At 41.5% G+C, this 26,588-nt stretch overlaps 1 protein-coding gene across 5 annotated transcripts in view; it reads left to right on the top strand.

Moving 5' to 3' along the window:
• Positions 1 to 26,588, top strand: part of CARMIL1 (capping protein regulator and myosin 1 linker 1) — a 323,350-nt gene that overhangs the window by 275,493 nt on the left and 21,269 nt on the right. For all 5 annotated transcript variants that reach the window (XM_082847980.1, XM_082847981.1, XM_082847979.1 and 2 more), the window contains 3 exons: positions 17,467 to 17,533; positions 17,779 to 17,975; positions 26,285 to 26,397. In XM_082847980.1, the coding sequence (XP_082704106.1) occupies positions 17,467 to 17,533; positions 17,779 to 17,975; positions 26,285 to 26,397 (377 nt within the window). The remainder of the gene's footprint in view (positions 1 to 17,466; positions 17,534 to 17,778; positions 17,976 to 26,284; positions 26,398 to 26,588) is intronic.

Raw genomic sequence — 26,588 nt, 5'->3', positions numbered from 1 at the left:
GAAGAAGATATAACAATTACAAATATATGTGCACCCAACATAGGAGCACCTCAATTCATGAGGCAACTGCTAACAGCTCTAAAAGAGGAAATCGACAGTGACACAATAATACCCAGGGACTTTAACACCTCACTTACACAAATGGACAGATCATCCAGATAGAAAATTAATAAGGAAACACAATCTTTAAATGACACAATGGACCAGATAGATTTAATTGCTATTTATCGGACGTTCCATCCAAAAACAGCAGATTACACTTTCTTTTCAAGTGCACACGGAACATCCTCCAGGATAGATCACATCTTGGGTCACAAATCAAGCCTCAGTAAATTTAAGAAAATTGAAATCATATCAGGCGTCTTTTCTGACTACAATGCTATGAGATTAGAAATCAATTACAGGGAAAACAATGTAAAAAAAACAGATGGAGGGTAAACAATACGTTACTAAATAACCAAGCGATCACTGAAGAGATCAAAGAGGAAATAAAAAAATAGCTAGAGACAAATGACAATGAAAACACGATGATCCAAAACCTATGGGATGTGGCAAAAGCAGTTCTAAGAGGGAAGATTATAGCTATACAAGCCTACCTCAAGAAACAATAAAAATTTCAAATAAACAATCTAACCTTACACCTAAAGGAACCAGAGAAAGAAGAACAAACAAAACCCAAAGTTAGCAGAAGGAAAGAAATCATGAAGATCAGAGCAGAAATAAATGAAATAGAAACAAAGAAAACAATAGCAAAGATCAATAAAACTAGAAGCTGGTTCTTTGAGAAGATAAACAAAATTGATAAGCCATTAGCCAGACTCATCAAGAAGAAGGGAGAGGACTGAAATTAATAAAATTAGAAATGAAAAAGGACAAGTTACAACAGATACCACAGAAATAAAAAGCATCCTAAGAGAGATGGGAGAAAATATTTGCAAACAAATCAACGGACAAAGGATTAAGAAAAAGGGAGAGGACTGAAATTAATAAAATTAGAAATGAAAAAGGAGAAGTTACAACAGACACCACAGACATACAAAGCATCCTAAGAGAGATGGGAGAAAATATTTGCAAACAAATCAACGGACAAAGGATTAGTCTCCAAAATATATAAACAGCTTATGCAGCTCAATATTTAAAAAAAACCCAATCTCAAAATGGGCAGAAGACCTAAATAGACATTTCTCCAAAGAAGGCATACAGATGGCCAGTAGGCACATGAAAAGCTGCTCATCATCACTAATTATTAGAGAAATGCAAATCAAAACTACAATGAGGTATCACCCCACACCAGTTAGAATGGGCATCATCAGAAAATCTACAAACAGCAAATGATGGAGAAAAGGGAACCCTCTTGTACTGTTGGTGGGAATGTAAATTGATACAGCCACTATGGAGAACAGTATGGAGGTTCCTTATAAAACTAAAAATAGAATTACCGTGTGACCCAGCAATCCCCCTACAGGGCATATACCCAGAGAAAACCATAATTCAAAAAGACACATGCACCCCAATGTTCATTGCAGCACTATTTACAATAGCCAGGTCATGAAAGCAACCTAAATGCCTATCGACAGACGAATGGAAAAAAAAGATGTGGTACATGTATACAATGGAATATTACTCAGCCATAGAAAGGAATGAAATTGGGTCATTTGTAGAGACGTGGATGGATCTAGAGACTGTCATACAGCGTGAAGTAAGTCAGAAAGAGAAAAACAAATATCGTATATTAACAGATAAATGTGGAACCTAGAAAAATGGTACAGATGAACTGGTTTGCAGGACAGAAATTGAGACACAGATGTAGAGAACAAACGTGTGGACACTAAAGGGGGAAAGCTGTGGGGGTGGGGAGGGGATGGTGGTGTGCTGAATTTGGCGATTGGGATTGACATATATACACTGATGTATATAAAATGGATGACTAATAAGAATGCTGTATAAAAAAATAAAATAAAATTCAAAAAAAAGAAAGAAAGAAAGGAGTCACACTCATAGGAACTGAGTAGAAAAGTGTTTGCCACGGCAGGGGCTGGGAGGCTGGGGAATAGATACAGGTTAGTAAAAGGGTATAAACTAAAAAAAAACAAAACACAAAACAAATCAAAAAAACAACTTGATGTTCTGTATGAGCCTCAGTTTTCTTTTGGACTGAGGTGGTTATGCATGAATACACTGAAATATGAGATATGGTGGGAAAGAGCTCTGACAGAGATGTGTCGGTTGCTATGGAGAGAAGGGATGCCCAGCCCAGCCTGGGAAGGGCCGTTGTCAAGGAAGCCGTCCTGGAGGAAAGTTCTGAGCATCATGTTTGGTACATAATAAGGCCCTTAGTAACTGTTGGTACAATGAGAGTTAGCATTTGAAGGAGAAGTTGGCCGAGAGGAAAATGAGTAAGTAAATTTAGCAGAGAGAATAGTACTTATATAGAGGCTTGGAGTGAGGAGAGAGCATCACGATGTGAGGAACTATTGTGGGATTATGATACAACGGGAATAAAGGGTAGGAGAGAGGGTAGGTGACGAGGGTGGAGGCCATATCACAAAGAGCCTCCTAGAGCTCGCTGAGGGTTTACTTGTTTCTATATTGTTTATTTATTTTGAAGGCAACACTGAAGGTGCGGAATATGGGAGAAGGGGCAGATTTTGGCAGAAACAGATGTTAGTGATTCCCGTCTTGGTTATGTTGAGGTGAGGCGTTTGCAAGACCCTGGCTTGAGATGTCCAGTAGGGAGTTGTGGAGGCGGCCTCAGAGCTCAGTAGCCAGGGCTGGATTGGTAAGTCATCCATGCACAGCCACGGTACAGATGCACTTACCAGACACCTTCGCTCACCTGACCGCTGTCCCTTCAACTCTATAAGCACTTTTCTTTTCCTACATTCATGACATTTATCTCAGTTTACCTTGAGCTGCAGACTTGTATATTCATCTGCCTAGTCGACATCTCAATTATGTGTCTACTGGGTATCTCAAACTTAATGTGTCCAAAACAGAATCATTGATTTCCCCTTCCGCTACTGGAGCATTCGTTTTCTCAGTGTGGGACACCACCTTCTATTCTACCCGTTTATTCCTAACTCCACAGTCAGTCTCAGTCTTACCCTTTCCCTTACTGTCCGTATCCACTCCGGCCCCTCACCCTAGCCACCCTTGCCTGTATTCCTGAAATAGACTTGTAGCTTATACTTATGCTTCCACTCTGGCCTCTCTGCAATCAGTCCCCTCTCAGTAGCCCAGGAACTTTCTAAAGTAGAGAACAGATCAATGTGTGAGGTGTCAAACCCTTTGACGGCTTCCCATTGCACCCAGAATAAATGGAGTCTCTTCCCCGCGGGGTTCACAAGGTCCTCCATGATGTGGCCTCCATCTCTCTATGTGCTCTACTCTCTCCTTTGTTCACTTCCCTCAAGCCACTGTGGCCTCATTGCTTTTCTCTAGAACTTGCCCTGGTTCCCATCTTATCCTTTTCTTCCTTCAGCTTGGAACACGCTTCACCAGATCTTCCCTCAGCTACCTTTTCTCCACCACTCAGGTCTTAACTCAGATCTCTCAAAAGTTTTCCTTGACTCTCCGAGCCGAAGAAACACTCCAGCCTCTCTACCATATTATCCTGTTTTATCTGCTCAGCACTTATCAGTACTTGAAATGATCTTGTTTACTCATGTAGGTACTTTTTGCCATCTCCCCACGCTGGAGCATACGCTCCTAGAGGGCAGGGACTGGGATTGTACTTGGACAACATAATCCCAGTATCTAGTGTCCAGTACCTGGCACGTAATAATTGCTCAGTACGTTTTGTTTAATGCCTTGGCTTTGCACTGCAGTTCCTTGCTTAGCTCAACTTTCCTGCTAGATTCTATGCTCCTTGAGGGTACGGGAGTTACGTCTTTGAATTCTGTACAGCTAATGCCAGCAATAAATGTCAGTAACAGATTTCTCTGGAAACTCTAGAAAATGATTCTTGGCGTGAAAAGGCTATCTTTAAACCTATGAGGTTCTATTAATGAGAATATTATAGGTTATATCGTCAGTGATCCAAGCTCTCAGCAAGTTGTATAGGAAAAAAGGAGAAAACCACGTACCCGCTGTGAGACATGCACTGTGCCCTCTGCTTTGTCATGGCAGCCATATGTGGTAACTATTTTAACCTGTTTTTCAGATGAGAGCTCAGAGCTCAGAGACGTTAATACACTTGCCCCATATCACACGGCTGGTTTAGGGGTAGCCAGAGCGGAGGGCTCAACTCCAAATGATCCAGTTCCCAAGCCTGTACCCTCTCTGCTGCATCCCTGGTCTTCAGGCTGGACCAGGTCACTGGAAGAAAAGTCCAGGGAAGGTTGGGTTGGGGAAGAGCCTTTTCACGGAGGGTTTGCACTGAGAGTTTGGTGGGTGGTGTCTCTAACTGCAGGCTAATTCTGTCCCCCCAGGGTTTTACTCTTCCTCTTAGTGAACTGGGAGGGATTCTAACCTGTGGTAGCAAATCCCACCTTTTGAAATAATGGGGCAAGTGATGGCTCGAGTTGTAGGTGTCTGAACTGATGGGAACAAGCAGCAAAAAAAACTGAGAAGAGAGGGCTGTCTGCCTCTGGAAGCTGCCTACTGAGAACACACATGATCATCCCCAATTCAGTCCTGCTTACTCAGGCCATGCCACTGGCCCTGACTTTCAGTTGGACAGTTTTCCTTCTTGCCTAGGAGAAGTTGAGGGTTAGCCAAATATCTCCTGAAAATAAAGGCTTGCTAAGGAGGGAATGAAGTTATGATACAGCAAAGTTCAAGATCAGTCCTTATCTGTGACTCCATGGTGCTCTGTTTTGCTTGCTGGGTGAGGTGGAGGCTTGACCTTGGGAACTAGTGCTGCAAGGTTTAGACCTAACTGATCTGACTTTGATTATCAAAATTGAGGTATGTGGTCATTTTGCTCTTCCAGACAGGAGATCAACTAACCAGAGCTGAACGGTAGGGTGGGTACCTGTAAGTCAAGCCAGGATTCTCTGGGAGCAGCCTTCATTCCACTTCAGCCCTTGCACGAATGCACTGGACCTTTGAACGACGCGATGGTTAGGGGCACCGACACCCCCCCCAAAATTGGGCTATAACTCTGTACAGCCGCTCTCTATGTCTGTTGTTCCGTCTCTGCGGATTCAACCAGCCTCGGATTGACTAGTACTGTAGTATGTATTTATTGAAAAATAATCTCCACTTAAGTGGACCTGCACAAGTTCAAAGCTGTATTGTTCAAGGGTCAACTGTACCCAGTTGAAATCTCCAAATGCCATACCCAGTTCAGCATGGCCAAAATGGCCCTTCCCTGAAAAAGATTTCAGAGTATCCTCTGTCACGGCCGTAGCAGAACCTCAGAAAGGGCTTCTAGTTGTGCAGTGTGTGACCTCCACTCCCCAGGTAACTGAATCCGTTGACCATCTGTATCCTGTTATTTGATGCTGAAGCCTTAAATGTTGGAAAATATTAATGAAAGACAGTCATTGACAAGACAGGGTTTGTTATAGTTAACATTAAGTCAGGACGATAGAGATTACATACTCTGAAAGCCATCCTTCTTTGGTTGTAATACATCACAGTGGCGTATAAAAAGTGTGTTTGATAGACAGTTTATCCAACTTTCCACTATACCTTGGTTGCAAGGTTAGTTAAAATGAATAAAAAGTGGGCTGTTTCCTGGAGAAAACATGACAAAGATAAAGATTTAATTTTCTTGTATCAAAAAAACGGTGCAGATCTGGAAAATAAGGAAACAAACCATGTTCACTTAAAAATAGTACTCTACTGTGATCTTCACAACAGTCTCATCAGTACAGCTCCCTGAATGTTTTTGTTTTAACATCGTGATGCCATTTTAACTTTTCTATGAAATGAGATTCTGGATATAAAAGTTAATGAGTGTGATGTGAATAGCTGGATTTAATGTTGCATTCAGTAAGAAATGTGATGCCTTACTAAATCTCTACACATCATTCCTCCTTTTGTCCATTGATTTATAGTGGCTCTCAGAGTTACGGCTTCCATATACTACTCTTCCTAGATACTAAAGATTGTTGCTCTCCAACAGTCATCATAGGAAGGATTAGGTATCTCATTTTCTCAGTAAGATTTATACCGCCTCAAACTTTAACAAGTAGAAATGCATAAAAATTACTTTTTAAACTACAGATGTGATGATACTGTTTGGTTAGATATTTTGAGGGTAAAAATAATAATGACTAACTTTGGGTTCCCCTTGAGCATTGACTCAGATGACAATCTGGTAGGAAATATTTAATTATTACAGTCTAGTTCATTAAACAGGGATTACCCATATTCATTTTTAAAATGCACAGGAAGGCACAAGATGACACTAGGATATCTTGAATCAAAAAGCAAGGATTGGCTCTAAATCCAGTGGGATCATTGCAAAGGATACAAAATCCAGATTGAAATGGCTTCCACTGGGATACTCCCTGCAACCAAAACAGTAATGACAGTAATAGTTTAGGATACATTGAATTAATTTTTAAAAATCCTTAAGTTTGGGCTTCCCTGGTGGCGCAGTGGTTGAGAGTCCGCCTGATGATGCAGGGGACGTGTGGGTTCGTGCCCCGGTCCGGGAAGATCCCACATGCCGCGGAGAGGCTGGGCCCGTGAGCCATGGCCGCTGAGCCTGCGTGTCTGGAGCCTGTGCTCTGCAACGGGAGAGGCCACAACAGTGAGAGGCCCGCGTACCACAAAAAAAAAAAAAAAAAAAAAAATCCTTAAGTCCATAGTAATACTAAGAAAATAAAAGAGAGAGGATGGTACAGAAGATTTAAAAAAGGGAAATTTGATCCTTACAGAGGAACGGCACCTAATAAAATGTGGGAATAATGATAGAAGTAGAAGCTCTCTTATATTCATTCATTCAGGCAAGGATTGTCAATGGTTGTTTGCAAATGGGCTCATCTGCATAAACTGAAAGTATCACCTCACAAAATTATTATTATCAAGAGACAAGGTACCTTTACAAATTACTAAGGGACAAGGTACCTTTCCTGTGAAGCAGTTGGGAGGTTCCTGCCCTACTGAAGTGATCAAATTTAGTGTCACCAAGAATGGAACAACTTGATCTGGGTGCCACCTGCTGTGATTCAGTTGTTTACAGCATCACCCGTTTGGCATTTGTGCTAAAAATAGTTCACCTGAATCTAATTATGGGGGACAATCAGACAAATATAGAATGTGGGAGAGTCTGTGAAACAATTGGCCTGCATTCTTCAAGAAAGTCAGTATCATGAAAAAGAAAGGCAGGATTGGGGGTGGGGGAAGGAGGGTTTGCTAGATAAAAAAGATGAGAGAAACATAACCATATATCGTGGGTGAATTCTCCATTAGATCCTGCATCTAAAAGGGGCAGGGGGAGTGTTGTAAGACATGTGAGGGACAACTGGGGCAATTTGAATGTGGACCATGGTATGTACATACATACTATGTAATTGCTATTAATTTTGTTATGTGTATGGTTATGTAGGAGAATATACTTCTTAGGATATTCACGCAGAAGTATTTAAAGGTGAAATGTCAGGACGTCAACAACTTTTAAATGGTTCAACCAAAAATTTGTGTGTTTGTGATAAAAAGAGAAAGTAGAGGAAATAGTGTGACAAAATGTTAGAGAATCCACGTGAAGGGTATACCTGTATTTATTATACTATTTTTACGGTAAATTTGAAAATGTTAAGAATAGTTGGGGAGCAAAGAGGTGTATGTATTTGAAGTTAAAGAAGTGGACACCAATCCATGAACCACTAGGGTCCATTAGGAAGTTTTTTATCAATCTAACATTAAATGGGAAAAATAAGGACGACAGAGAAAAACTTTACATGAATGTAAATGTATCTAATTTAAAGGCCTGTTCTTTATAATAGATTGCGCCCTTCTGTCTTTGTGCCTAAATTCCCTTTATGGAAGTGATGGTGGTAGTAGTGACAGATGTTCTCTTTTAAACAAGTCTATAAACTCCAAGTGCGGGGGAGCACTGGGTGAAAACAGTGGGTCAGTTCACTCATTCGTTCACCAGTTATTGAATGCCCACTACTTGCCAGGCTTTCTCCAGGCTGCGGGGATTTAGAGGTGAGCAAGACAGAATCCTGGCTTATCCTTTCCACCCAAAGACTTTCACTTTGTTTCCCCCAAGGATGCTTGTGGCCACAGGGGTAAGGAGGAGTCACTTGAAGGAAACCTCCTGAGTTAACCTCTAGGCGTTTTCCTATTTCAGCCAAGTTAATTCCATTTCACTCTTCTGTATTTTTTTTTTTTTTTTCTGGCGGTACGCAGGCCTCTCACTGTCGTGGCCTCTCCCGTTGCAGAGCAGAGGCTCCGGACGCGCAGGCTCAGCGGCCATGGCTCACGGGCCCAGCTGCTCCGCGGCACGTGGGATCTTCCTAGACCGGGGCACGAACCCGCGTCCCCTGCATCCCGCAGGCGGACTCTCAACCACTGCGCCACCAGGGAAGCCCCCCACTCTTCTGTATTTTTGAGACACTGTTTAACATGTTTCAAAAAGAATTCTGCCATATATTAAAAAGAAAGAAAACTTGGAAAAAATCACTTTTTTTGTGTGTGATAAAGGATCCCATAATAAATGTCTTTGGCCATTAACTTGTAAAAAGAGCTTATCTCTGCAAAAGTTTTAAAAAGTGAGTATAAAAAAAAAAAAAAAAAAAAAAAGTGAGTATACTTGACTAGGCAACTGTCCATAGTTGAAGTCCTCATAGGTGTGATGCTGTTTCTGCCCATGGAAGCTGAGGGAGCGCCGATGAAGTGGGAGCCAAGAGGCACCTCTGCAGTCTTTGGGCAGATTTGCCTAAATTGCTGTGCTTGGTGGTAAACTCCCTCATTTGCCTTTTTTTTTTTTTAAACGGCTTTTCTTCCTCACCCAGTCTGGGCCAGTTCTTGAACACCAAATCGCTATCTCCATGTTCTTGTTGAAATGAATTACTAAAGTGGCCGGCAAAACATTTACATTGTTTTGTTAGAGTGAATCCTATCCAGGTTCACGATGAGCTTTTTTACTCCCTCAAATGTGAGTTTTGTGGTAAAGAAAATGAAAAAGTTAGAAGCGGTACCAAGTTCTTGTTTTAATTTGGCTTCTTGGGCTCCTAAATGTTGAGATGACAGCTAGTTTTTATTATTATTGATTTTTAATTATTATTTTTTTAATTGAAGTATAGTTGATTTGCAGTATCATGTTAGTTTCAGGTGTACAGCATAGTGACTCAGTATTTTTGCAGATTATATTCCATTGTAGGTCATTACAAGATAATGGGTATAATTCCCTGTGCTATACTGTAGATCCTTGTTGCGTATCTATTTTATATATAGTAGTTTGTATCTGTTAATCACATACCCCTAATTTGTCCCTCCCCCACTTCCCTCTCCCTTTTAGTAACCACAAGTTTGTTTTCTGTGTCTGTGAGTCTGTTTTAGTTTGGATATACATTCACTTGTATTATTTTTTAAATTCCACGTTTAAGTGATATCACATAGTATTTGTCTTTTTCTGTCTGATTTATTTCATTATACTGTTCTCTAGGTCCATTTGTGTTGCTGCAGATGGCAATACTTCATTCCTTTTTATGGCTGAGTAATATTCCATGCATATCACTTAATCCACTCATCTGTTGATGGGCACTTGGGTTACTTCCATGTCTTGGCTATTGTAAATAATGCTGCTATCAACTTGGGGGTACATGTGTCTTTTTGAATTGGTGTTTTCGTTTTTTTCCAGATAAATGCCCAAGAGTGGAATTGCTGGATCATATGGTAGTTCTATTTTTAGTTTTCTAAGAAACCTCCATACTGTTTTCCACAGAGGCTGCACCAATTTATATTCCCACCAACAGTGTTGGTTCCCTTTTCTCCACACCTTCTCCAACATTTGTTCTTTGTAGACGTTTTGATGATGGCCATTCTGACCGGTGTGAGGTGATGCCGCATCATGGTTTTTATTTGCATGTCTCTAGTAATTAGTGATGTTGAGCATCTTTTCATGTGCCTGTTAGTGAGATAGCAGTTATTCTTGACGCTTCATGGCAATAATAACACTTGTAAAACTAGTGGACTGGTTTACTGTACTTGTAAAACTAGTTACTGGTACATGTAACCCTGAGTTGCTTTAAGAATCTTTAAAGTTTCTTCACATATATTACAGTCAGTTTCCACCTGCTGATCAAATTTGTCCCTTGTCATTACCCATCAAGAGGTGGCCACGGTGGTGGCATATGGTCCTGCAGATGAGCTTCTACTGGGGTGTCTGCAGAGTAAGTCCAGGCACTCAGTCAGCACCAAGTGACCTGAGTGATGCCTTTAAGTGTTCCTAAATAAGCTTTTTGGAGAGATCCTACAAAATTACAAAAAAGCACACCAAAAAAATGTCAGACACCTGTGTCCCCACCACTTGAACAAACAACACGTTAGCATCTTTGTCGTGCCAGTGTGCTTTTTTGATACCAGAATATGAACTCTAGGAATGCAGGGACCTCACTGATCTTCTTCACTGCTATACCCACACCCCTTCTCCAAGAGTTCCCAGTGCACAGTAGGTGCTCAGTAATATTTGTTGAATCTCAAATAATATGAAACATTATTGATAAAATTATAGCCTCATTTGACCTCTCCTGACAGCCTCACTCTTCTCCCCCTTTCCTCGGAAGTACCGCTGTCACAATTTTGGATGCTTTCTGTTTATTTTGTATGTTCCAAACATAATGTATTCGTAACAGTATATAGTATTATTTTGTGTGTTTTAAAATTTACATAAATGGCATCATACCATGTGTATCTTTCTGAAACTTGCTTTTTTCACTCAGTATTACCTTTTGAGATTTTTCATGTTGCTATATATAAAGTGTTTTCTCCTCTTAACTGCTGTCCCATCATTTGAATATACTTCATCTTAGTATCCATTCCTGTGTTTAATAGGCTTTTAGATTGTTCCCAGATTCTTGCCATTATAAAGCTACTAATAAATGCTTCCTCTCCCCTCAGTTTTTCTCCTTGGGAATAGCAAGATGAAAAACTGATAATATTACGAATGCTCAGAATCACTGCCAGTTGTTGAAGCACTGGGGGGCCATTGACGGGCACTATACGCCAGGCTCTGAGCTAATCCTCACAACAGTTTATTTTACAAATTAGAAAACTAGGCCTGACTTTACAAAAACATTGGCCAAAGTTCCACAACCCCTTAACTGATTCGAGCTCAGTTCTCGGATGCCAAAGCCTTGAGCATGGGACATACTCTCGGGAGAGGATGAGCTCTCTCTACTCACTAGTCCTTCCCTTGCCCTGATGGGGAGACACTGAAGTCAGTATAGGTAAATGAGTTCCAAACAGTGTGCTGAAGGAGTCGAGAACTAGTGATGTTGATTCCTTTGAAAAGTTGAAATGTCTGTTGCCATGGTTTCCCTCTTCATAGGAACATTTTTTTGCTTGCTTGTCATTTTAGGAGTTGAACCAACTGAAAGGTTCCTTACCTTCACTTCTAATGACCTTTAGGTGGATAACTGGGACAGAGTACTTGTCATGTTGAATTAACCTTTCACAAAGAGAAAGTCTAAAATTATCTGTGGGACTTAACCATCAGCTATAACTCTCATATGTATGTATCCATAGTCACACCTTTAAGGAAGCTTCTGAGGGGATGTGCAGTTAAGACAGGGGCAAGAGTCTTTATTTTGGGCCATTCAGGAATATTTGAGAATACGTTTGTGCTTTTTCTCCTTTCATTCAGCAAAGCTGTTTTCAATCTAATTTAAGGTATCATAAAATGAGGTGGGCTTCCCTGGTGGCGCAGTGGTTCAGAGTCCGCCTGCCGATGCAGGGGACACGGGTTTGTGCCCCGGTCTGGGAAGATCCCACTTGCTGTGGAGCGGCTGGGCCCGTGAACCATGGCCGCTGAGCCTGTGCGTCCGGAGCCTGTGCTCCGCAATGGTAGAGGCCACAACAGTGAGAGGCCACAACAGTGAGAGGCCTGTGTAACGCAAAAAAAAAAAAAAAAAGGTGTATTTGAAGAAAATTGCCTAATGAAATAAGAAATTAGAAGTCTGTGGATTGAGACTTTTTCAGGACCTTGCTGATGGAAACCTTTCTGATAAGCAAATAATGCCGAGGGTGATCATAATGATGGTGGTGATGGTTATGGGAAGCCTTTTACTTGTGTGCCACCCACCGGTTTAGTCACAAACTGAGAAGCCCTGTATTTTCATCCTGCTGTATATTGAGAAGAATTGACACACACAAAATAAGGAACTTGAAGGAAAAAAGTCAGCCCCAGGTAGATGGAGTAGGTGGCCTTCCTCAGAGTGTGTTTTCAGGAAGTTTGGAAAAGATGCCCCCCCATCTTCACAAAGATCTGACATTCTACAGTGGGACTTTTTTGGTTTTGTTATGCTTTTAAACATTCTTTTATAAATGTTCAGAATATTAACATGCCCTAACAACTGTTAATAATGGTGACCAATGAGGTTTTTAAAATTCTTTAATTAGAGATTTAATGTGAAATGTAAGGTGACCTAAATTCCCACTAAGGTATAAGGTACTATCAATGTTAATGACACTATAGGTAGGTAACTGTGGTAGGTCCTGGTATCAGATCCTTGCTTGAAATGCTCTGATGACTGAGGGGGAGAGAGAACTCAAAGCTGCTGCTACAGTGGGGAGGACAGAATGATGTAAAGATCCCGAGAAGGGACGCTTACACGTGCCCAAAGACACGTTGTCCCCACTTAGTTGCTATGACTAGCCCTGTGGCCCAAGAACCAACACCTGCGTGGAGTTTGCTAACGTCCATCCAGTGTTCTGTCTACTATGTGCCTTTGGAGCTGATGACATCTCCATCTCCCAAGTGGGATTAATACCTTATGGGGTTGGTAGATGGCATTTTGCACGCACTTAGCAGAAGAGGTAATATCTCTTAAGAGTTTCTGCAGTTTTCAAGCTGTAATTGTGCTTCTGCTTAAAAAAAGCTAGGTTGGATGGCTTAAGCTAATAATAGTTTGGCCTCATTCTTGCCTCATTCCTTTGCTATGAAGGCTTTTTATGTAGCTTTTCTGTTTATTTGTGTATGGTGTCTCTCCCTCCCCATTTCTTGTAATGCTGTTGCTTTATTTCTCTTCCATTCAAAATTTTTTTTTCCTTTCTTTTTGCTGCATGGAGACTCTCTGCTGTACAAGTGTAAGTATTTTTTGGTGGCTCTGCAGATTCTGGCTGTACTAGTTTACATTCTTGTGCTCCATTTGCTTCCGCGCTGCCTGGCTCATCTCCCAGGAGACTGTAGTGTCGTCATCCATCTTGGATCCTGAATAAAATAGGCAGCAATTTAGAGACAAGATTGAACTTTACAAGATGGTTCAGCTTAGCAAAACAGGTGATGAATTTAAAATATTCCCAGCCATGTGCCTGAAAGCAAGCAAAGTGTTGATGAAGAGGGTATAAACATTCAAGAGGAGAAAAGTGCTTCTTCCATTCATGTTTAAAAAACAAGACATGATTACTTAAACTTCCAAGGTTTTTAATTTCTGATTCTTGTCATATTACTTGTTTCCCAGAGTTGTAGAAAACTGGCATCATAATACCTTCTTGTATTAGAAGATTTTTACTAATCTGCTTTCCATCTGTTTCTGTTTTCTTTCTTTTTTTTTTAACCTCAAGGAAAAGAAAAGTAATTAAGGATTCTTGAACTTTGGAGTGAGGGTGTTGTTTATTATTCTTTACGCAAACTTGGTAAAATGAATGAGGAAACCACTCCATTCCTATTTTTTTGGTGATAGAAACAATTTAACTCTCATTAAAAAAAAAAATTAGTATGTCTAGCAATCATGTGTTAAAAATGAGTTTAACAGGAAAAATATGTTGTGTTGTTTATAAGGTTCTAACATTAGTCCTTAACTTACGGTAAAAGTGGATATGTATCACTGTTGAGCTGCATGGAGAATAGTTATAAATCCATTGTAAAAATTGGATCAAACGAGTAAGATTTCCAAGCAATGTAGACATTGTGCTGCTTTTGGATGCTTAGAGAATAGAGCCATGCATTTCATTCACTGTCTGCCACGATGGGGATTTACTGATGTTTGTGATATCAGAATAAGTCTATGTTTAGAGTTTTCCTTCTAAAGTTATATTTTAAAGGGTTTAACACATTGTTCCTCATATTTCCTGAGGATGTGAATATTGAAAATTACTTACTTCTCATAAAATGCACTTTTAAAGACAAAGTAACTTTGTTTAGGCCTGAAGTAATAGTTGGCAATGTTAACCATACATCGATTTGTGAAGGGTCCCTTTGGCGTGTGTACCTCTCCTGCTTCCATTGCTGACCCCCTTCATCTGTTGGGCACTTTGTGATTTCTCTGATCAGAAAATACTTAAGCATTGACAAATGTCCAGGAAGAGTAAACAAGGACTAAGACATAGTGTGAGAAAATTAACCCTTTCATTTTGGTTCAAAAAGGGAAGAGAGTAAATGTAAATCTGGATGGTAAAGCCAGATTTTTTTTTTTCCAGGATTCAATTCATCTAACCAACAGGTGTGAGAAGGGGGAAGAGAGTGCATAGAAACCATCTTTCTAGAGAAACATACAGTATGTGTTCCTAAATGTACACATAGGTGGATAATTGTATCATCCTTACATTTCCTCTTGCTTTAGATTTATACGTAATCAAATCATAGGAATGAGCCAATAAGATTGAGCAAGTCCACACTGTCTGTAAAACTGTTGGGGAAGAAACAATTGTAAAGAAAAGAAAGAAAACTATGAAGAAATAAAATTCACTTTTTTTCTCCATTGTTACACTTAAATCCATATTTATTCTTTCTCATGAAAGAAAGAGATTGTAAAACAGTTCATCCATCGGAAGAAATGTATAAAATCAGGTTGCGTTCTTAACACCAGTTGTAGAAACCAGCCTGATTGCAAGCTCTGACCATTTTAGCAAAAGGCCGTTGGCCCTGTCCAAACGTGGCAAAACTTCAGAATTCACAGATATGTCAGACACAGAGAGAGTTTTATGCAGAATGCAACCGGAAGTTACATGCTCATGTAAAGAGCATATGAAATGAAAGAAAGCAATGAAAATGCATTAGAATGCATCTTTCTGATATTCAGATTTTGTGTACTACGTTTTGAGGCATTAGAAAGCAAGACCAAGAAAGGCAACTGGTTTCCCTTTGATTACTGTCAGCCATCAAAAATCCTGATGATTTTGTATGTTTCTCAATGTGTCTATAAAGTTAGATTGAGCGGAATGATCCGTTTACAGTTGGGCATCAGTTTGTAAATGATATTTTTTATATATGTTATATATATTCTCTTATATGTAATTCTATATATATTTCTTTTTATATATTTAAAAATTATAATATAGTTGAAATGTCATTAGTGTCATATGTTTTAACATGTATTTGGTATTCATTATAAAGGCTAAATAGGGAAACTTGACCCAGATTATTTTTGCCCACAAACACTTTTTCTTATAAAATCTAATCAGGAGTGACAGGAAAGCATTTTGGAAGACATCTTCATTCCATGCATTTTTAAACTTCTTTCCTATTTATCTGTGACTATCTAAATGAATTGGCCGGAAATTATATCCCAAGCTACTTCTTAATCCTTTTACCTATCAAGGTTGTGCACAAGGTGGATACGATACTGAAGGAGTTTTTATGACCAAACACAGCATATATTTTGATAGTTTGTGTCTCCTTGAAAATTATTTTTAGAGGTTTCACTTACGAATAGACCAGTCGCACCACCTTCAACCAACTGTAAGGCCTGTTCTGGGGAGAACCATCTTGAAACTGGATTCATTTCCAGTTGCATTGGATTGGTTGTATTTTTATTGAACCTGCAAAGCCCGATGCTTTATAAAAAGATTTTCCTCTGATTGTCTGCCTTTAAAAAACCTTGAAAGAACCAAATCAGCAAGCTGCATTATGTTCAGGAAGACCAGTCTGGATTTAAATTCTATTGCTCATCATTTTTAATCTCCTTTTTCTCTCAATAATAAATAATAGCAAAAGGATATTATTGTTAAAAATGACATAAGATTGTCAAAACTGTAAAGCTGTTTGCTTTAAAGGTCAATATGAGACAATTTATTCTTTGAACCTTGTTATCAACCTGTGGATTTTCTTTTTCTGAGAAAGCTTCAGATGACAACCTATTAAGTGAAATGAAAGTCTACAAACTAAGTTCTTTCAGTTATATCTTAGTTTACACGAATACCAGTTTCCAGTATCAAAGCAGTTAACACCCCTAAAATCCATCCGTTCATTGATCACAAGTGGTGAGGCAGGAAGGATGCTGGGCTGACCTTAATAACTGGCTCTGTCCCTGGCCCTGCTCCTCTTGACTTGAGTCGTAGTCCTTATCATCTCCATGACTCAGTTTCTTCCTTGCAATTTGTGGAGGTGATGACAAAGGTCCCCTCCAGCTTTGACACGAGTTATCGTGTTGAGGGAGAAGCTAATGTCTTCCTTAAGGTTTGACTTAACATAATCAACAGTTGACACCAATGCTAGAAAAATGCTCTAAGAAGTTTTGGGCATGGTTTGGGTTTTGGTCTCCTTTTTTAAAAGGAAAAGAAGGATCAAAGATGTCTTACTGAGAAGGGACAGCAGATAGACTTCTAAATCATGGCAACTTTTTTCTTTGGTCTTTGGTCTATGGTCTTTGCTCATAATGTAAAGATCAAAATTTTTGTGGCAGAAATGTGAAACAAAACAGTTAAACTGGGCTTCCCTGGTGGCGCAGTGGTTGAGAGTCTGCCTGCCGATGCAGGGGACACGGGTTTGTGCCCCAGTCTGGGAGGATCCCGCATGCCGTGAAGCGGCTGGGCCCGTGAGCCGTGGCCGCTGAGCCTGTGCGTCCGGAGCCTGTGCTCCGCAACGGGAGAGGCCACAGCGGTGAGATGCCCGCGTACCGCAAAAAAAAAAAAAAAAAAAAAAAAAAAAAACAAAAAACAGTTAAACTGCTTAAATCATTAAGATGACAAAGAGTTTGGTGTTGCTTATATTGATGTTGCTGTGATAATGAACAGTGAGTAATTGTGTTTTCAATTTTTAGCGACTGATTTTTACAGTCTTTCATTCTTATTCCTTATATCTGTTTTAACATCCTCGTGTGCAGGTTAGAGTTAAATCCTATATCGTTCATTGTTCCTTTTAGCTATAAAAATAGAATTTAACTGAACAGGGCTGGGGGAAAGAAGTTGGCTCTATCATTTGAGAAAGTGGCAAACATTTAGAAATGTCGTGGCTTCGCCCCTTCAGTCTGGCTGTCAGATGTTACTAACCATCCTCTGAAGGAGTAAATACTGAGCGTAAACCAATTGATCCCAAATATCACCCCCCCACACAATGTTTCTAAACTTTGAAAGTTAAGTCTTCTGGGAATACCTGTCTGAGTACTTTCTTTATTTTATTGCTAGATGACTCCTAAATCCAAAAGGAAGACTATTCATAGCCGGATGCTGCGGCCTGTCTCCAGGGCATTTGGTGAGTGAGTATTTTGCTAATGCCAGTCATTTCCTTATAACCGTGAAACACCCCTCAGCGAGAACCTCGGACCACTTCAAGGATGTTTCTTAGGGATGCTCTAAGTGAGTAAATATTGAGAAAGAGAATTAAGTGATTTGTGAATGAGTGTTTGCTATTCAGTGATAGACTTAAAATTACTTTTAGAAACTTTTCTATCCATCTCTATGCAGTAAGCTTCAACCTGGGGCTTTGCTTTATTTTAGAAATGGAATTTGACCTTGATAAAGCCCTGGAAGAAGTGCCAATTCACATTGAAGACCCGCCTTTCCCATCCATCAGACAAGAGAAGCAGAGCTCGGGGTTTATCTCTGACTTGCCGTCCGAGGAAGGAAAGAAGCTGGAGCACTTTACCAAGTTAAGACCAAAACGGGCTAAGAAGCAGCAGTCCACGCACGCAGCGGTAGGTGGGCTGGAGGGGGCCCATCTCTCCCTCACCCTGTCCTCCTCCAGGGAAACCTGGAGAGTCTTATAAAAGCGTGTTGCATACCTGAAAGCTTGTAGTTAAGGAGAATGGAACCTCTACGTGTGTGTGATATTCACATAAAATGTCTCATTTGGTGCTCAACAATTTTGGAAAAGACAACACTGTAAGGTTTTCAACTCTTTAGAACAGAGTTGCCCCTTGGAAGTTGTTAGAAAAATACCAGTCACATGGGTGAGATAAAAAGGCTACATCTGTAGGATTTTATAGTGTCTGGGTGTGAAAAGATGGAGACTAAGTATCAAAGAATTGATTTGTGATTAAAAATCGTTTGCATTTCATTTTGGACCGCACCCGTATACTCCCCCACCTCCGTGTCCTGACCTGCTCTGGTGCCCTGGCTTTTGATACCCCACAAGCTGAGTGGTGGAGGAGAGGCCGTACCTGGGAGAACCATGCGGGCGGAATGCTTCTCAGCATCCTGCTCTCCGCTCAGGAGAGGACTGAATTGTCTGCGCTAAGGAGCCTTAATGCAATTGACCCCACGTCTCTCTTTGGTTAGTGTCTTTTCTCTCCTTTGCAGTCAGACTTCTTGAAGGAGTTCGTCTTTGCCTGTGGCCTTTCTCCCTCACCTTCCTGTCTCTCTGCAACCCACCAAAATCTTCATTCTGTACCTACCCACCTCTGAAACGACCCTGCCAAGGTCACGCCTAACCTAATCCTGTGGACACTTGTCAGCTGTCAGCCTACTTGACACCTCAGCAGTTACTTGACCCGGAAGGCTCCATCCTTCTGTGAGCCTCTGAGTCATCACTCTCTTTTCTTTCCTATTCACCTCTCCAGCGATGCCTTTTCAGTTTTCCTCTGCCTGGCCTTTGAGTGTATTATTTGTCTCGGAGATGTCATCTAAACCCGTGGTTTCAGTTTGTTGTTGACTCCTGCCTCCTCTGCTGAACTCCATATTCAGATATTCACCTGCCTCCTGAACTTTAAAGCCCCGGAGCACCTCAGGTTCAACAAATTCAAAACTGGGAGGCTATCTTTCTCTATAAACCTGCCCTGCCCCACAAGGAGCGTCACCAGTCAACAAGCTAGAAACCTGGATATGATCCCCAACACCAGCCCCCACTGCCCTCCCTGTTTGCTCTTCACCTTCTTCCTTTCTCCTCATCATCCCTGCATCCCTCACTCTCATCCTGTTTCAGGCCTCCAGTGATGCAGCCTTTCTGTCATTGCTTCCTCTCTCCCCCCCGCCCCCACCCCTCCATCCCCCTACCCTTAGCTCCTAGGTGGATAACTACTCATTTTGCAGACCTCCACTGAGGCAAGACTTCTCCCAGGAAGCCCTCCCTGTCTCTACCTCTGTTCTCCCACATGGCTGGGGGTGCACGGCTCCAGGGAAGGTTGTTCTCCCACACTAGTTGTGCACAGTGCACAGCCTGAGCAACCGTCCATGGAGGCCCTGCTCCCCCAGTGCCTGGCTTTTACCCTGTTACAGCCCTTGCCGTCCAGTGTTTTCTAAGCACGCTTTCCTCCTTGTGTATAAGCTCTGTGTAGGAAGGTGTATGGTTTATTAGCCATGGTTGTATACTGAGCGCTTGGTATGAATTTATTCAATACAATGTAGCAGGCGTTCGATACTCACTGGATGATAGGTGGATGGCTGGAGTCGTAGATGGATAAAAGTCACAACCAGTTACCTGCATGGTCAGTCATTTGCTCGTTCCAGATCCAGGTTGGGTGTATTTGGTTGATTTCTCTCATTTGATTCTGAATATCTTGACATGGTTTCAAAAAGACAAAAGAAAAAAATTTTAGTAAATTGTTTTCTTTTCCAACTTACTTGATTTTAACAGGGTTGGCAAACCCCAGGCTGCTTCGTCCTAAGGACTCTGTAGCACAAGGGTATGTCCTAGGATAATGGATTATGGTCCTGGGTCTAAATAGATCTTCCCAGAGGCTTGGTAGCCTGAGAAAAAACGTGCACAGCTTGTTCTCCCTCGGGTTCACAGTGAAAATATGCTGCCTAATGGTTTCACAGAGCTTGTGATTTTCAAAGCGCTCTCACATTGAACACCTGTGTGAAGCTGCCACACCGGCCCCATTGTCCGCATTTTCCAGTGGAGGGTGAGAAAGCTGCAGTATTTAGTAGCAGCAGTCATTTAATATTATCGTTTTGGTTTGGTTTTGGTGGATTGAGTAGCCTTAGTCCACCCTAAATGGATCTTAGCTTTTCTAGAGCTTGTCCTTGACCCCTAATGCCCCTAATGAGCTTTTCTAGATGTCAGAACTCTCAAAGCCAAGGTATGGAGGCTGTTTTTACTTTCAGCATTTCTAATACCAAATGTGTGGTTTTCTTCCCCCTACACCTGCTAATTCTTCAACTCTGGACAACAACTGGGTGTCCCACAATTCAATTCAATTCTGACCCCTCAGGTGAAGGGCTCAGCGGTACCCTCACTTCAGATACCAGTCTCAGGTCGCCTCTTGTACTTCTGACCGATGGACTTCATGGGAGGTTCCCATGCCCCCCTCCTTAGGTTAGATAATTTGCTAGAATGGCTCAAAATACCCAAGAGGACACTTTACTTACTATTACTGGTTTATTATAAAGGATACTGTCAACTGAAATAAAAGCATGCAATGTGAGAGCTGTGAGTTTCAGTTTTATTTGGGGACTTCCTGAGGACTATAGCCTGGGAGACAGCCTCTCCAAAGACTGAGGAACTGTTCAAAGAGGTGGGGGGAAGGTCAGCATATGTGTGATTTTGGAGAACGGGTATGTGCAGTCAAGCACATGTCTTGGTAGAAGGTTGCTGCTGGTCATGGGGCACAGGTATCTTAATGATTGTAGTGCTTTTCTAAGTATGGGAAGATGCAAGAAATTGGGTTCATGACATTTTCTCTTGAAAATATTTAACTATCTGAAGGCCTGTTCTGCCAATTTTCCCAGAGCACAGAGGGAACTCCTTCTGGGTGTGTTGAAGGTCAGCGACTGCAGTGGCTAATGGCTTAATCCTTGTAGAGTGACATGGCAAGCGACAACCTTTAGTTGGCAGTTGTTACCCATACTGACCAACTGCCTATAAATCACAGGTTCCCACAATCCTTCTTGGGTTTGATGTATTTGTTATAGCAGCTCACGGAACCCAGACATTACTTACTGGATTACTAGTTTATAATAAAAGGTTATAACTCAGGAACAGCCAGATGGAGGAGATGCTTAGGGAAAGATATGCGAGAAGGGGCACGGAGCTTCCATGCCCTCTCCCAGCACATCACACTCCCTGCATCTCCACATGTTCACCAACCCAGAAGCTCTCCAGACCTTGTCCTTTGGGGTTTTTATGGAGACTTCATTACACAGTCATAATTGAGTAAATCACTGGCCATTGGTGACTGATTGGACTTCTGGGCCCTATCAGCTCCCTGAAGTGGAGGGGGTGGGACTGAAAATTCAAACCCTCTAATCACGTGGTTGGGTCTCCTGGCTATCAGCCCCCATTTTTAGGTGGGTTCCAAAGTCACCTCATTAACATAACCAAAACACCTTTATGGCTCTCATTAGTTAGGAAATTCCAAGCGTTTAGGAGCTCTGTGCCAGAAATGGGGATGAAGACCAAATATGTATTTCTTACTGTAAATCACTATATCACAACTATCTTCATAACATAGTAGGGATGCTCTCTCTCCTTTCCTAGTCTCTGGAACAGTTTGCAAGTATAGATTTTCTGTTCCTCCCCCGGGAAGCCACCTGGGCCTGATGTGCTGTCTGTGTGCATGTCATGCTGATATGTCGATTTTTTTAAACTAGGGATTTTATTTCTTTCGTTATAGATCTGTTGATGAAAAAGATGAATAGTCAATCTAAGAAAGAAATGGAAAAGTTTATTTCAGCCAACCTGAGGATTATAACCCGGGAGACAGTTTTTCAGAAAGCTCTGAGGACTATTCTGCCTGTTAGAGGTCGAAACACAGTTATTATAAGTTTTTGAGACAAAGGGTGATACGTCAGATGGTGTACTGACAGTTTACACAATCCAGACCTGCATGAACAAAGTGAGAAGTGGGTCATCCTGACCCCTTACAAGATTAAAAAGGAAGGTTATCGCCTAAGGAGGTCTGGTTAAGGCAGAATGCACAATACACTCTAAAGGGGAGGGGGGAGGGAGGTCCAAACGGGCAGAGAAAAATTTTATGTTTAAATTTTCCTCATCTTGCCGTAAAATGTGAATTTTATTTCATCAGATCTATTCAGATTACCTAATTCTCCTTGAGACCACTTCGGTAATCTGTTTTTCTAGGATATTGCCCACTTAGTCTGATAGTTCATTTACTTGTTTATAGAATTCTTTTGCATTTTTAATCTCTTCTGTATCAATAGCTGTGTCCCATTTTTCCATTTCTAATATATCTTAATTCCTCTCTCCTAATTTTGCAAGGTCTCGTTTACTAGTCTTTTTCAAAGAATTAGCTTTACTGGTCCTCTCAAGTTCATTAATTTTTGCCTTATTTTTTTAAAATTATATTTTGTTTCTTTTACTTCCTCTTGGAGTCCTTTTTTCCTGGCTTGATTGCTTGGCTCTTAATTTTCCATGTTTCTTACTGTCTAATGTATGCATGTAAAATTTCAAGATTATTCAACTCACTAATTAGCACTCTTCGGGTTTCTTTTGCTCAGAGTCCCTAATGCACCTAATTGTCCTTCCTTCCTGCCCAGCTCTCGCCCCCCCCCCCCCCTGCCCCCCGGCCCGTGGAGACCTGAGAGATTTGGCAGCTGCCTTGTCAAAATCCAGGTGCACCCCCTACAGTGCTGCCCTGGTGCCTTCATCTTAACAATCCAGGAAGAGGAGGACGGAGGGTGGTCTGATTGTCTTTAGTCTTCATAATCACCGGCTTATCTTCTAAGCATTCACAAATTATCCTATTAGCATTTACTTATACACCAGAGGTGTGAAATCTACCTTCTTTATTTCTCAGATACCAATAACAGCGATTTCTGATTTTATTTGCAAAAGCCTGCCTCTGAGCACAGGTGCAGTTGGTGCCAGCTAGCTCAGAGCTAAGCGTTCTGCTCTCCCTTTCCAATAGTTCCGCTCCCCTTTTTAGTCTGAAATTTATTCTCCTTGACATTAAAGACCCAAATCAAATGGAATTGTGAGAACTTCCGATGTCTGTATGTCCTTTCCTTTCCTTTCCTTTTGCTGGATATTGACCTGAAAGGGCATGTGTGTGTGTCTTTGAACTCCCCTGCCAAACCGCATGTCATTTTAGTCTTCAGCTTCTCTGCTGCTCTTCTTACAGGGTGCTGACACCTCTTGCTTTTAACAGATGCATTTTAAGCTGCATCTCGCTCAAGGTCTCCCAGTGATCCTGGACTTCTCTTAATCTCTCTACTTCCAGTCTCTTTATCTCCAAAATGACAGGGTTGGGCCCGGGGTGGTGGGTGGGGTCTCTAAGGTCCTGTCCAGCCCTAAAAACTGGCCTGTCCTACAGGACAGGCAACCAGATTGCTTTGTTGAGCCCTGTGTGCCTCCGTCTCTGAAATCCGTTGATTGTTCTTCATGTCCCCAGAGACCTTTCATGCTAGCTGTGAATTGTTTCAAAGCAGGCAAAAAAGAAAAGGGCTGAAAGGAGAAATTATACTAGTAAAAATTTTTCCCCCTCAAAACGGGAAGAGGAATTTGAGAGGCAGCCTCTGAGGGCAAGCGAGGGTGCCCTGGAAGGAAGCCCCATGTTAGGACCACATGTCCTGGGGTCACATCCTTCTCATCCATCAGTCAGGTGACCTGTGTGGGCACCCCGCACCAACACCTAGGATAACGCTATCTTTCCTTTGCAGTTCAAGGGGTAGGTGTGAAGATGAAATAGTAAAGTATCGAGCACTGTACAAACTTAGGGAGCTGTTATTACTGTAGAGATTCCATTCTTTTACAAAAGGAAAAATGACAATCCAAGCAGGTTCTGTGCTACTTTGTCTTTTTTTTTTTTTAACATCTTTATTGGGGTATAATTGCTTTACAGTGGTGTGTTAGTTTCTGCTTTATAACAAAGTGAATCAGTTATACATATACATATGTTCCCATATCTCTTCCCTCTTGCGTCTCCCTCCCACCCTCCCTATCCCACCCTTCCAGGTGGTCATAAAGCACCGAGCTGATATCCCTGTGCTATGCGGCTGCTTCCCACTAGCTATCTACCTTTCGTTTGGTAGTGTATAGATGTCCATGCCTCTCTCTCGCTTTGTCACAGCTCACCCTTCCCCCTACTTTGTCTTTTGTAATTTAAACAGCAGTTGTTCAGTGAGCTGCTTCCTCTCCATAACTGAATTCTCAAACGTGGCTGATTCTCTGCTCTCTTGCAATTCACAAGAAAGCCTTGCTCCACTGTAAAGCCCATTCAGATGAGAGGTCTCATTGTTTTCATTATTCACATTTCACAGGGTTCTTGGTCTATTACCTATTGTCTGCTCACTTTTCAGCATTGCACAAATGTGAACTCAAACACACAGCTCATTTTTATAAGGGACGTTGCCAGTGAATGATTGTTTAAAGCAAATGATGGGCCTTTTCTTTAAACAGTGCCCGTGCAGACAAGAGCCAGGTACCCCCAGAGGCAACTTGAGACGTGCAAATCAAGATTACAGGAAGGAACTTTCCCACCGCTCTATGGCAAGACAACCTGCTCAGATATCGCAACCACATGGGAACTTGTCCTCTGCCCAACAGAATGGGCAAGATACATGTCCTTTCTCAATGGCCCACAACCTATCTGTGTGAAATAGTAACACACTACTGCAGACACAAACCAAGCATGTTACTGAGTTCACTATGAGTTGTCCATTCAAAGAGAAATGCTAGATTGATGAATAATTTCCATATACCTTCTCACCAGCTTCTGTCCTGAGACTCAAGCTTTCGACACCTGCCCCTGGATTTCCACAGCACCTCAGATAACACTGCCTGAAACTGGACTCATCATCTTCTTCCCAAAGTTGAATCTTTGAACTGTGTTCCCTAGAATGACGCTCCCATTCACCCAGCCTGGAAACTTCAACCTCATCTTAGGCAACGTCTTTCTTTCTCTTCTCATTTCACTAGTACTTAGTCCCTCATCTCCTCCTGATTAGACCAAACAATCACAGAAGTCTTTCGTTTGTGTTCCTGAACAGATTTCACTAGTTATAATCCCTGGCTTCTCCAGTATATCCTTCATGCTGCCCCAGAATCATCTGACCAAAATACAGGTTGGGCCATGGCATTTCTTTGAGGCTCCCTTTCACCTACAAAGTAAATCCCGCACTTTTTAGCATAGGATTCAAGGTTGTTCACTGTCAGTCCTTGTATTATTAGTTGGAAGTATTCATTCAATTAGAGATAATGAGAGATACTGAACTAAAAATGATGTAAATCATGAGAAATACTTATTTTCTTACTTAACAAGAAATCCACAAGTCTCGGGATCCAGGACTGGTTTATTCACAGCATAAGCACCCAGGTGGTTTCCACTGTTCTGCTCTTTCATCCTCAGCATGGTGGATTTTGTCCTCAGGTTTGCTTCCTCTTGAACTCCAGGTGGCTGCTGCAGCTCAGACATCACATCCTCTCTCCCACAACCATGCAGAAAAAAATGCATCCCTTCCTCTGCAGGAAAACCTGCCCATGAGCCCCCTTGTAACTCACTGGCCAGAACTGTATCACATGCCCATGCCTACCAGTCACAGACAAGGAGATTAATGTATTTGACTTGTTCAGATAAGTATTCCATCGTGAAATCAGGGTTCTTCCAGCAAGCAAGCAAGAAAGCAGGTGGTGGTGGTGGGGTGTTTGGAGTGGCCATTTTTAGTATCTGCTAGGGTTAATACTCAGCAGTTAACTCTATCCCTAAACCTCAGGCCCCGGCCACTGGAGTTATTACTGTTTTCAAAACTTAGTGTGTGTATCATTTTCTCACGCATTCTCTCTTCCCTTACCAATATGCCCGCAGTGCCTTCCTCTGCTTCAGGAACACATGACTCTTCATAGCCTGCTAGGTTCCAAGCTGCTTCTGAGACAGCAGTCAGACTTAATCCTCCAGCAGGCTTCGTGTTTCTAGTGCATTTCTCACTTTTGTTTCTTTCTACCCTTGTTACAGTTGTAATGTGACTTCTATTCCAGTAGAATATAAGGGCCCTATGTCAGTCAGTCTTGTCCTTCCCACGGCCTTTATCACAGTGCCTTGAATCTAGCAATACATGTTTGCCGAATTAAGTTGAATGTAAATTAATATCACACCTGTTTGGTTTGCAGGGCTGTGCTACCAGCCTAGTCTCCCAAGATGGTGAACAGAATGGTCTTATGGGGAGAGTGGATGAAGGTGTAGATGAATTTTTCACCAAGAAGGTGACCAAAATGGATTCCAAGTGAGTTCAGAGTCATTTCACTAATCATACGATTTAATTCATATTTAAATTACTAACAATTACAAGTAAACTTAGTATGTACTAAGGCTCTTATTTCACGTAAGTATGAAATGTATTTCATGTACATTTCATATAAGTACATTTTGCAGGGGATTTACTGTTCTGGTGGTTTGCAAATGTGATCTTCAGGC

The sequence above is a fragment of the Leucopleurus acutus genome (assembly GCF_964270905.1).
Source record: "Leucopleurus acutus genome assembly, chromosome: 10".
Classification (NCBI taxonomy): domain Eukaryota; kingdom Metazoa; phylum Chordata; class Mammalia; order Artiodactyla; family Delphinidae; genus Leucopleurus; species Leucopleurus acutus.
The sequence above is the reverse complement of the archived record's forward strand: the minus strand, read 5'-3'. Positions and strand labels throughout refer to the sequence as shown.